The 13,129-nt window shown below is 32.0% G+C and overlaps 2 protein-coding genes across 2 annotated transcripts; both read right to left on the bottom strand.

Moving 5' to 3' along the window:
- Positions 1–4,610: 4,610 nt before the first annotated feature.
- Positions 4,611–4,964, bottom strand: LOC133330691 (larval cuticle protein 9-like). The gene is made up of 2 exons (XM_061539098.1): positions 4,943–4,964; positions 4,611–4,883 (listed from the first exon to the last, which is right to left on the bottom strand). Exons 1-2 carry the CDS (start codon positions 4,952–4,954, stop codon positions 4,611–4,613), a joined length of 285 nt encoding a protein of 94 aa, XP_061395082.1. The 5' UTR covers positions 4,955–4,964.
- A 5,990-nt stretch (positions 4,965–10,954) lies between these two features.
- LOC133330690 (larval cuticle protein 9-like) lies at positions 10,955–12,258 on the bottom strand. The gene is made up of 2 exons (XM_061539097.1): positions 12,239–12,258; positions 10,955–11,322 (listed from the first exon to the last, which is right to left on the bottom strand). Exons 1-2 carry the CDS (start codon positions 12,256–12,258, stop codon positions 10,962–10,964), a joined length of 381 nt encoding a protein of 126 aa, XP_061395081.1. The 3' UTR covers positions 10,955–10,961.
- Between the last annotated feature and the right edge of the window lie 871 nt (positions 12,259–13,129).

Here is a 13,129-nt window from a genome sequence, read left to right as displayed (position 1 = left end):
GTTCGTGATCAAAACTTGAACATGTTCTGAAAAATGTTTGGTTTAATAAGTTCAACCATTGATAAACTAAAATACTACACATATTGACATAACTAAATATTTGAGTTAAATTTTTTTTTATATTTTCCATAATTGCGTTAATTTTTACAAAACCTATATTGATGCACCTTTTATTGAAAGAACATTTTGAAAAAAATCCACGAAAATGGTGCAAAATATATTTTGAAATATATTAGAATTTCCACACATTTTATATCGAACCTTTATAGTTTCATCTCTTCGTAGCCTTTTTTTACATATTTTGGGCAAAAATGGGCAACGTATATCTTTAAGTAATTGCTAATTATGGAAAATTCTCACAATATGTTAATTTTCTTGCCTTGAAAAAAAATATTGTATATGAAAATAAATTTATATTTATATTCATTAGAGTTAAATCTAATAATAAGAAATCGAAAGAGAGAGTAAGATTAATCGCTATCAATATTTGCTCATGTTTGTTTTGTTTTGTTACAACTTTCCAAATACTTTAGGATGCTTAAAAGCGCACAATAATGTAACAAATTGTTTTGAAGTTATAAATACAAAATTGCATCAATTTAGGTTATTCCACCAAACATTTTTCAGGAGGTCAAGTTTTGATCTAACTACTCTCACCTCAAAAGATAATTTAGTATGGATGGCGTAATTACTATTCCTATTTCGAGCACATGCGATAAGTCCTTTAAATCATTAAAATTGGTGCAGACGTTCTCGAGTTATAAAAGGTGTAAGTAACACAACATTCGATTACATCAATCACCGATTTTTTATGTTTTTCTCCAAATTTTCGTTGGCAAAACTCTTCCCACGGCAATCAAAACCAACCGTAGGAAAATGTGAGTCAAATAGATGCAGTCGTTCTAAATGGAAACATTTTTCACATCATGAAAAATATATTTGAGATACAATAACGGCACGTATAAGTTAGACACCTAGAGCATCTAATGCGCAAGTGTCTCCATGTAGGATTCAAATTTAGATATATATACTTCCCAAATCAATATATATATATATATATATATATATATATATATATAAACTAGCTGGACCGTGGCGCTCCGCTGCCCCTACTAAAGGGATTAACATAGGATATTTCACATAGAAAACAATTAGTATTTAGTTTAAATGCTACTATTTATTGATAGGATTGATATAGGCATTATAGTAGCCTAATTACTGTTCGACTATATATATTTCGAAGTGTAATATATCAGTACTAATACCGTAGCAGCTGGTTAATGTATACGTTATTTGAAACAGCTTGACTTGTCTCAGTAGGATTATCCACTAATATATTTTTTACAATATTCACATGTTTTGCATTAATCGTTCAAAGACCACTAAAATCCTTCTTTCCCATTACCACCTATCTTTATGTCTGTATTCTTATCTGATTTCCCATAATATGGCTGGTATCCCTTCACATTGTAATATTTTTAACGAACATAGATTTAGTCTTCTTCTTAACTCATAGTTGTATCATGTTCTTAACAGTACATACCTTGGTTTTTTAGGAAACCAATTTCAAGTCCCAAGATAGAATTTTGTGGCTATTGAGTAAGTAGTTTCCTCTATACATCCTCCAAATAATATTTTTATTAATATCCGTTTGATCAACTAAACTTAATTTCTCAAGTAATGTACACATTTTGTTTTCAGGTCAGCTATGATGATAACCCACCACAGATTTCAGATTATTATAACTTTTAATCTACCATTTGCATTTCGCTTCTGGATATCTCCAAATTATTGCAGATGCATACTTTTATATAATTCATCAAGTGGTGGTAGAATTATTAAAATTAAAAAAAATTCATAAACTGAAATGCTTTTTTTAATGTAAAAAATATAATGTCAAAATTTTTTCATTTTACACAAATTTTATTCCAATGTGTATGAATATGACAAAGGAGAGATGGAAAGCAGTAGGCGTTAGCGGAATTACTGAACTGGTGGCTATTATAATTACTGATAATAATGTACTGATAATAGGACAAAAAATTATGAGTCCAAAATTTCTGATTTTGACCAAATTTTACTTCCTGGTCATTTAAGATTGGATGTGTACTTATCTTAGTATCATACATACTTTTATGAACAGATATATTCAAGATATTCAGATATGTGCATAGCTCGGGTGATGCTATAACTCTTGGTCGTCGTGGAATTTTGATTTATTTTGCATATCTTACTTTCTTGGGATAGCATGACTGACTGCAAAAATTCTCAGTAAAATCTGTTGGGCGGTTTTTGACTAATCAAACAAAAAATGTTATTTTCGCTGTAAGTTAATTTTTTTAAGTGCAGTGAGTGCATTTTTACCAATCGCACTACGCTCATATTTTGTATGGATGATGTGTATTTACACCTACGTTATTCACACAAATTATTAAGACGGCATCTATTACCGTTCTAAAGATATACGCATACTGCATGTACAGAAATTTTATGGTATGTTCACATTTGATGATATAAATCTGCATCCACGCGGATTTTTAGGAGTTTATATAGCCTATGTTCTTTCAGGACACGTCATGACATACTGTGTAAATCTCATTAACATACAAACAATACATATATACATACATAGTTCAGCGGGTTTTGCGTCTTTTTTATTTGTAACATTTTCACATTCAAACAATACATAAATACATATATACATACATAGATAGTTTTTTCGAGGCAATGACAATCCAATTAATTGTAGAAAATTAACATATTTTGAGAATTTTCCATAATTGACAATTACTCAAAGAAATACGCTGCCCATTTTCGCCCAAAATATCTCCAAAAATGTGTAGAAATGCTAATATCTTTCAAAATATATTTTGCAACATTTTCGCGGATTTTTCTCAAAATGTTCATTAAAACCTTTCCACTTCAATTACAGACTACTAACAGAAACTTTAAGTCAAATCGGTCCAACCGTTTCTTAAAAATAATTTTTGCAAGATTTCCGCGGATTTTTTTCAATTTTTTTTTTCGTAAAAACCTTCACACTGTAATTACCGACAACTGAAAGAAATTTTGAGTCCAATCGGTCCCGCCGTTCTCAATTGATGCTCCATTTTTATATATGTACATATATAGATTGCATGTATGTTCGTGATCGCTAAACGCAAGAAACTATATAGCGCGCCATGTGTCGGACGAACTTAAAATTAAACAGAAACACTCCTCACGCCCCATAGAGCATATACATAAAGTATGGTTAAAATCAGTGTAGTAGTTCTTGAGTTATGGTGCAAAAACACAAAAAAAAACTAAATATTACGCCATCTGTCGGATGAACTTCAAACTACACAGAAACACTCCTCATGCCCCATAGAGGCTGTATATTCAATTTGGTAAAAATCGGGGCAGTAGTTTTTGAGTTTAGCGATCACGAACATAGACGTTACTTTTATATATATAGAGATATATGACACTAAAAAGATTTTTCTATAGTGTGAAGTTCCGGTGGTTGTGCTCGCCATTATAAAACTCTGATTTTTGACTCCCCTAATCAATTTTTGACATGTTTCGATGTATATTTGTGGTTATTGTCAAGCTGCAATACCCTAAAAAGCGGTTTATTTTCTTCAACGTAGGGAACCATTGCATTTTTCAACATATTTGTATGAGCAATCCGATCCATTACTTCATAAATCTCTTAAATATATCCAACACCATAAAAAACATCCCAATACCCTTATTTACCCGCCTCCATGCTTCGCAGTACCTTGCAATCCTGAGACTTGTGCCTTAAATTTTTGAAGGTGATTTTTTTTGTCTAAACCTTTTATATTAAACTTTAATTCATCTAAATCTGAATCCATTTTCACCAATTTCAATTATCCCAAATAAATAAGCTGTGTCAAATTTTATCTCATTTGGATCCTATATGTTTGTTTGTTTACATTTTTATATCAACGGAGGGGCGGAAATGCATAAATGGGCATATTCTCAAAAGGAAACATGTGTATATCTCGTTTCTTTTTTTCCTATTACAAGCATATTCATAAATACATAATACCCTGTACCTTTCGTTACGATATCCAAAATGTCGATTCAATCGGACGACACATGGGAGTTTGTTGAACTTTTTACTTCATGCAAACATATCAGCTTTAAATTTTAGTTGATTTGATTTCATCAGTCAATCCATATAGAATCAACAGTAATATACATAATTAGTACAGAACAAATTAATATTCCATACTCTCCAGTTTATATAAAGGGGCTATAGCTGTTTTAATCGCTTAGCATTGCTATCTCAACAGAGCAAATCCATAAATAAAATTTTAATATGGTCGATCTGATACGTTGTACACATTTCAATCGGACTATTGTACATTTGTTCGAATCCAATTCGAATCATTCATGAGACTGACTACATTAATACATTGACAGACATACATAACAAGTTCGGACAGACCGATTTTCAGTAATTACATTTGTGGGTATGGTGATTGGTTTTGATATAATTCACATGTGTCGGTACCCTTCTATTTGTAATATTCCCACTCTCCATTACAAATTAATAAAACAACTATCACATATATATTTTAACAAATACTATAATTACTTTATTGAGATTGTTCTACTTTGGGATGATAACCGTAATCATCGGCGGTGTAGGTAACCTTAACGTGTTTGCCATCCTTGCTGACGTATTCGTATTCACCCTTGACAATCCAAACTTTTTCACCCTCCAAATGACCTTCTTGGATGGCACGGATTTTGTTGGTCAATTCAAAGCCATATTTGAAGTCTTCGGTGTTAACTTCACTGAATTCTTTAATGATATCAGCTTCTTCGTTGGCGATGGCAACGGCAAAAAGGCAGGCAAGGACAACAATCTGCAAAATATATTTTCGTTTGAAATAAGAGCATATTATAAGGAAATTATTTGACTCACAGTGAATTTCATTTTGATGTAGTTTTAATTGTGCTCTAAAAATTGAACTGATTTGCTGAAGATTGCATCTTGCATTTATATGGAGAAATTATTTGATAGTTCTAGTTTCTTATGATATAAAATGCAAGCATGTGCAAGCAATTAACTAGATTTATAAAATAGTTTTAAAAATTAGTTCAAAATAACGACGATTCCAGTTTATTATGACTGAGTTTTAAATATAGTTTTATGTCCCCTTACCAGTAACATAATTTATATCTTTCAATTTGCGGGAAATTTTGCATAGTGTACCGAATTAAGTCTAGAATGACGTGTGTCAAGCTAGATATATGTGCTAAAAATTATTAATATTGACTCAATTTTGACATTCTAGGGATTTTGGGCACGTTTTTCCATCGAATTGGCTGTAATTTGGTATTTTGGGTTCTCATTGAATAACACATATCCGTAATTATTAATATTGGCCCAAGTTTCATGGTACCCCCAGTACCCGGTATTTTGGTGACTTTGGATACGCTTTTCCACCGAATAGGCTGTAATCAAGTAATTTGGGTTCACATTGTATAGCACACTTTCATACTAAAAACTTTAATATTGACCCACGGGTAGCACCCATAATATGGTACCTTCCAATATGGAGATTTTTGATACGTTTTTCAATCAAATTGTCTGTACGGTAGCCACACAATTAGATATTTTGAAATGTTCAACCATCTTTTCCTCACATATTTTTCGGTATGTTCAAGGTTCTATCATAACATGACTTTTCTCCTAGGAGCCCCCATTAATTTTAGATATTTTGATTGTCATCCTCAGGTTGGAGGGTATAAAAAGTTCAGCCGGGCCGAACTTTACTAGTTTGCGTACGGTATATCCACGAAAGTGTACTTTCTCTTAAGTTTTTATTGAATTCCGGGATTTTCTAATCAATTTTGTTTTGGGACTAATTTCAATTTTTAATTCGAAGAAAATAAATAACCTATGTATGTCAAATAAATTTAATTCAAAGCAATTTCTTTTTGTGTTATTATATAATAATCCGTGGGGTTACATAAATTTAATGTGTACGACAGGGCGGTCAGCGTGCGAAAACTCAGAGCATGGAAACATATAAAAAGTAAAGTCAACATGTATAAGTTTTATGTACTTGTGTAATATGGCACATATTTTAATTAATATTCATGCACATGGTATTCTAAGTAGACAATTCCTCACATTGTGCACTAATATATTGACTTTCTCTCTCTCAAAAAAAGCACTAAAGGGTTTTATGTATTAAGTTAGTTTATCGGTTGTTATCTTTTCTTAAAAATTCAAACCTTCCATTTACTGGATTTAAAAAAAAAGATTTTCAAGGTCAACTAAATTAATAAACAGTAACTGAATCCGTCGACAAAAGACAAGTTTCTGATGAACACACCTCCTCAAGCTATCGAATTAATTTTGTCGACTACCCGACCGCACAACTTTTGGTTATACTTGAATATGGCTGAATGTATGGTCGTTTTAATTCAAAGAGCGCGAATGCCCATAAATCATATTGATTTATAAAATATGCAAGATGATAATTAAAACATCTCATCATTGATGTATTTAACAGAGCATAAATATTAACATGTATTATTTTAGTTTGTTTTCTTCTATGATAACAAGTTCTGCTTATTTTCATAAAACATAAATAAAATCCCCGCAAACACTACAAACGTGGAGGCATATAGTTTGTTCGTGGTTCTAATTATTTGTCGCTAAATATTTGCAATAAAGCCACAATGTTGTCACAATCATATTTTCGGTAATCAACGTCTTATAACCGTTTGGTATTAAAACAAATCTGGATATTTTGAACAGGTTTTAACAATTATATTCGGTATATTAAAAGTGTGCCAGTAATGTTTATCGAAATGCTAGAGTTTTCACACTAACATCAGTTTAACTGGAATTATTTCTGGATACTTCTTTCCATTAAATTTTAGCTCTTTTGCACAAATGAATAACACATAAGTAAAAACCATGTTAAGTCGGGCCCGGCGAACATTTTATACCCTCCACCATGAGGACAATCAAAATATCTAAAAGTAATGGGGACTCCTAACAGAAAATTCATGACCTTGAACATACCGAATACACGTGAGAAAAAGATGATCTAACAGTGGGGTTATCGTTATATGGTGGTTATAATAAAACGAAGATCAACATTGATCATTTTTGGTTGTAAAATTTGACAACCAATCAGAATACAAAACACCAAAGTACATCCAACTCGCTTGAGAAACATGTCCAAAATAATCAAAATAACTACTTGGGTCAATATTAATAATTTTTAGTGCGGAAACCCAAATCTTAAAAGTTAAAAACCGGAGGCTTTACAACTGATAGTATAAAGTTCTACAAAAGAGAATTGTAAAAAATTAATTATTTACGATTTATTGGTTTGGTTTTGCCTCTGAAAGTGACTGCCGAAGTGCCAATATTCTAAATTATATTAAATAACGGAACCTCTTTGTTAAGATAAAGCCATTGTAAATTGTTTTAGAAAATTAAATTACTGGCACAAAGGTTACAAATCTTCAACATTGCAAAACTTATTCGGAATGCGGATAAAATCCTCGAAATACCCAAAATTGGGCGGGATTTTTATATGGGACTATTTCTAAACCTTGAAGTGCTAAATTAGAGCCCTTTTCGGAAGGAAAATGCGGACTAAATAGTATAAGAAAGTACCAACAATTTGGCGGGACCTTTACATAAGGGCAGTTTAAAACATAGGCTTATAATGATAATTTTCTCCCCTAACGTATACCAGCCTTCACAACCCCGGAATGCCAAGTAAGAGCAAAATACCGAAATTTAGATGGGGCTTTGTCAAAACATCGACCTATAATGAGAATTTTTGTACGCAGATGTATACCAGCCTCCAAAACCCTTAAATGCGAAAATTATTGTATTTTGCGTTGGTAAATGGGGCTATAACCCTTAAATCATTGGCCGGTATTATTATTATTGAAAATTGGGAGGCACCGTTGTATGGGAGGTATACCAAATGGTGCACCGATATACCACATTTCCAATACTATTTTAGGAGTAATATGCCAAAAAAAATGCCATTCCAAGATTTCAAAACTCAATCTTAAATATTGCGATCTCTATCGTGATTTCAACATGGCAACATACAGTAGTGGACATTCGTTTGAGCACATATGATGTTTTTGAGATTTTACTATGGAAACACATTATTATTATATATGATTTTAAACAAAATTGTGAATTTAGGGAGCAATTCAAAAAAGAAAAATAAAACCAGTAAGGAAAGTAGTAAAGTCGGACTGGGCCGACTATATGATACCCTTCACCACTTTGGGTATATTCTACATATGTATCTTAAAATACGTCGCCTTTTCGAAGAAACATTGACATAAAATTGAACGAACTTAAATATGTGATCTTTATCTATATCTAAACGGACTAACATCAATCCCTACACATCAATCCCTCGATTTAAAGCAAACTTGACACACGCTATTCGGTATACTGCACAGTTTAAAATTTAATCTCATGCAAACACCCATTGATTACTTGGTGTACAATAAACATGAATAAGTCAAAATTATATGGAAGCTATGCTATATCTATATCTGAACCGATTTCAGGGAAACTTGCCAGATATTCATATATATTAACTTCAGTACATTGTGTCAATCGGCCTAACTAGGGGTCTTTAGTGCACAATATACTTAAAGTCGGACGAAAATATATATAGGAGGTGTTTGTAAATCTGATCCGATTTTCACGAAACTTTACACACATCATTATAGACGTAATTCAGTACGCTATACCAAAATCGAAAGATATAGAGGGCTTTGGTGCAACATTTACATGTACTATTTACCTAAAATCGATCGAATCTATATATAGGAGCTATATCTAAATTTGCACCGATTTTCACGAAGCATAACACACGTCATTCTAGAATTAATACAGTACGCTATGCGAAAGTTCGTGCAAATATAATGATTTTCAGGGACTTTGGTGCACCATTTACTTAAAATCGGACGAAATTATATATGGGAGCTATATCTAAATCTGAACCGATTTTCTCCAATTTCAATAGGGCTCGTCCTTGGGTCAAACCAATGGACTGTGCCAAATTTCATCCAATTCGGATCGTAAATGCGGGTTCGATTAAGCTATTATATGGTACGGAGATAAATATCATCAATTCTATGAGGAAATATTGACATTCTAAACAAAAATTGAAAAATTAATGAATCATTCAGAGGGTCTAAAGGGTCCCATCATGCCGTACAGCATTTATCATAGTATGTGTTATTTTTTGAAAGTTTATTTATGTATGTGTGACACACACAATGCATGAAGAAAATCAAAATAGTTTTGATTTTGAAAATGAAACCCTTTCAATCTGGTGAATAATATTCATTTTGAAAGTTGTCAGTAAATAATTTTGTGTACAAAAAAAAAAATAAAATTGTGACGGAATAAAAAACAACTGAATTTACGACTCAAAATGCAATTTTTGGGTCAAAAATCGATTTTTTGGAATAGTGATTGAAGAGTTTGCCATACACTAGTCAGTCTCACATATACAAAAAGGGGTTCATCGGCATGACGGCATGATTTATAGTGTATGGGGCCCTTAAAAAAGGAAAATTTGAGGTGTAAAACCGTCAACAAAGGAAAATTTCTATTCTACTTTAAGTGATAAAGCACGAATTCGAAAGAAACCAGCTAAAAATCGATATTCCAACAACAAAAATAGTTTCTATGGACAAACTCTTATAGTTGAAACATACACGAACATTAAAAAAAACATGTGGTAAGAATTTCTGGGGGGAAGTCATATGGTATGGGGTGCATACTCGTACGAATGTAAGCTTCCACTTTGTGATACGATCACAAAAAAAAAAAAAAAAAATCTGAAATGTATAATTAATTATTAGACTTTGTTTTAATTTTTCACCAGGAAACGGTTCCTTCTAGCCTCGAAGCTAACAAAAACTTGGTTTTCGGACAAAAATATAACACATTCGGCTAGCACTCTAGACTGTAATCCTATTGAAAACTTATAAGAGATTCCTGTGGCAAAATTGTATGACTCGGCATAAATTTTTTTTTTTTTTTTTTTTTTTTTTTTTTTGTAAATTACCTTAAATATGCTGTGAAGGAATGTTGGTTAGATCCCAGTAGTTCGAGTAACTGGTGATGAACTAGATATTTTACTAATTACCTGTAAGTACCACTAGTTACCACTTCATGCCCTAGACTGGTGAATTTAACATGTGTATGTCATTGGGGAAGTCAATTGTCCCCTGCCTGCGTTACCAGTATACAGACATTTCGATAGTCGATTCATTACCCATTGCATTACCAGTAACTACTGAATTGGTATGATGTGTGTAAACAGCTTTTTCAATTGACAAAAAAATCCAACAGTCTATTTTGTGTTCCTTTTTGGGGTATGAAGTAACTAGATCACCAAGTAACTAGCTATATAACTATATAATAGCAGACAATTGATATTTTTTGTACAACTGGGATATGTCTATGTCAAACCGTATTCTATCTGCGAAGAAACAAACGAGCGATGAACATGCAAAAAAAAAAAAACAATTTAATATTAACAATATAGTGATGTTTGTTTTAAACGTCATTTTTTTATTTTAAAATGAGCTCCGAATTTCCTGGAAAAATAATACGGTTGTAGCCCACTTGTCTTTACCCAAAGTGGTGAAGGATACTGTAAAGTCCGTCCCTTCCGACTATGGTCTTCTCCTTACTGGTTCTTGCACTTTGAAAGTCTTACCTATATTTTAAAATTATAAATTATACTGTTCCCTTCTTTATCCCTTAAAGAACGATGCCATATTTACTCCATTAATACTTTTTTTCTGAAAAACTAATTGACCAGAGCACGACTATTTTTAAACAGAATATATAGCCATTATATTTTTAATTTAAAGTTTTTTTAAATCAATTTTTATTGACTAAATTGAATTCCACTAATTTATTGAGAATGTTCTACTTTGGGATGATAACCGTATTCATCGGCGGTATAGGTGACTTTAATGTGTTTGCCATCCTTGGTGACGAATTCGTATTCACCCTTGACGAGCCAAGTTTTTTCGTCTTGCAAGTGACCTTCTTGGAAGGCACGAATTTTATTGGTCAATTCAAAGCCATATTTGAAATCTTCGATGTTAACTTCACGGTATTCTTTGACAACATCAGCCTCTTCGTTGGCGAAGGCAACGGCGAAAAGGCAGGCAAGGACAATAATCTGCAAAAAGGGGAATAGTTTTTGAATATAAAAATGCCATGGATGTTTTGTTCGAAAGTACTCACAGTGAATTTCATTTTCAGTTTGTCTTATGAGTTGATTCGATGTCCAAAATTGAACTGATTTAAGTCATTTTGCCAACTGTATTTATATTGTGAAAAAAAAAACAAATAGAACAGGAATTCCAGATTTGATTTACTATATCAAATATCTGGATTATATAAACTACTTTTATAATCCAGATTAAGAAAATAAATAATAATTATAGCCATTAATTACTTTTTGCACACTTTAACAAAGTTAATGTGTTAACTAGATTTTGTGCCTAATGTGAAATATATGTATGATTGTATGAAAAATTATTAAGTAGAATTCTACTCTTGTCGTGTTTTTTTTTAACTTCGTCTTCTCAATATTTGACTAATTCGAATAATGCTTAGTATATAATAAACATAACCTTTCTGCTCAGCAAAATCTTATGTCTTAAGCAAACTTCTTAACAAAATGATCTAATGAATTATTCACCGGTGAGATTATGACATGCCGGAACATCTAAATATCAAGCATTGTTGGTACCAAGATTCCCTCATGTTTCCCCAAGAGTGATCTTCATACAAATATTTTAAACTTTCTTTGTACGTTGACCCTAAAACGAAATGCATGCATTCCCGTAGGGGAGACTGGGGCACATTCGGCAATCGTGTTTTCGATATGAAGCTCTCACTGTACATCACTAGCTTCGATACATAGGTATCGAATATCAAAATAAAAAAAAACTGTCGCAATGTTTGGAAGCTCTAGCGGTGTTTTTGAATTTTTACAGATGTATTTGTAACATTTCTATTCCATATCGTAAGTATTTCATGTATAAAGCTTTTCACACTTTAAGGCAGTTTTATTAAAAAGACGTTAATTACAATGTATATTCTTATAAAAATAATTCAAAATATAATGTTTTTAGAAGATTCATAGAAAAAAAATTAAAAATAAACTATAAAAAGTACCTTCGGGGTAGATTCGACATTTTGAAGTGGGTCACATTCGGCCATATACAGATAGTGCAATATTATTTCCTTAATATTTTTTGAGTTTGTCTTTTAAAATAATCTTTTAATATCGTTCGAAATTACATATATAAGAAGAAACGTACATGTATTAACGAAAATTCTATAGAAAAAAGCTATTTCTGATGGTGTATGTGGCCTTGAGACTACAACGCCCGCAGCTAAAGATTATAGCCTTATGGCCAAACATTGAGTCGCATATTAAAACAAAATAGAACCTTTAGAGGATCTGAATTCCAACAAGACTGATAGCATTCATAATTACCAGGCTATGACTATGATGCCGAATGTGTCCCTTCAAATGACGAAGCTACCCCGAGTAGGGGAACATTCCGCAAATTTTAGTTATTTTACAAAACTCTAAAAATTTTTAACTAATACTAATTAATTATATAAATATAATATAATAATCAGCCATAAAGTTTTTTATTTGTTGAAAAGTACTGAGTTATAGATCTCTAAATAACAAGTGCCGAATGTGCCCCAGTCTCCCCTACATCTTTTTTAATATATTAGTTTCCGAATGCTGGCTAAAAAAAAATAGTAAAAATTGTGCATGTCCGAAACATAAAACATTTTAAATTGACATTTGGAATATTTTCACTTGTACATTCCGATACGGTAAAGAGCTTTAATATGGGGGATATGTTGACACTACGAATAAGGTTTTCCCAACAAAAATTGTTACCATCCTCGTAATAACATATAGCACATATTCTTACCATAAATTATCAATTTTGCTTCACTATTTGGGGTAGCCAACCCCCCTATTAAACCGTACCGCATTAATGCACGTTTTTTCGCGATTATCATCCAAATTGGCTGTAATTT

Source organism: Musca vetustissima, unplaced genomic scaffold (genome assembly GCF_032173495.1).
Source record: "Musca vetustissima isolate MV318-11 ecotype Yass unplaced genomic scaffold, APGP_CSIRO_Mvet_v1 utg77002, whole genome shotgun sequence".
Taxonomy (NCBI): domain Eukaryota; kingdom Metazoa; phylum Arthropoda; class Insecta; order Diptera; family Muscidae; genus Musca; species Musca vetustissima.
The sequence above is the reverse complement of the archived record's forward strand: the minus strand, read 5'-3'. Positions and strand labels throughout refer to the sequence as shown.

Bases quoted from the DNA above. Each gene is read 5' to 3' on its own strand.
- LOC133330690 (XM_061539097.1), bottom strand. From the start codon at position 12,258: ATGTCGAATCTACCCCGAAG. The intron at 11,323-12,238 runs GTACTTTTTATA...TCAACTCATAAG, and splicing joins ATGTCGAATCTACCCCGAAG to ACAAACTGAAAATGAAATTC.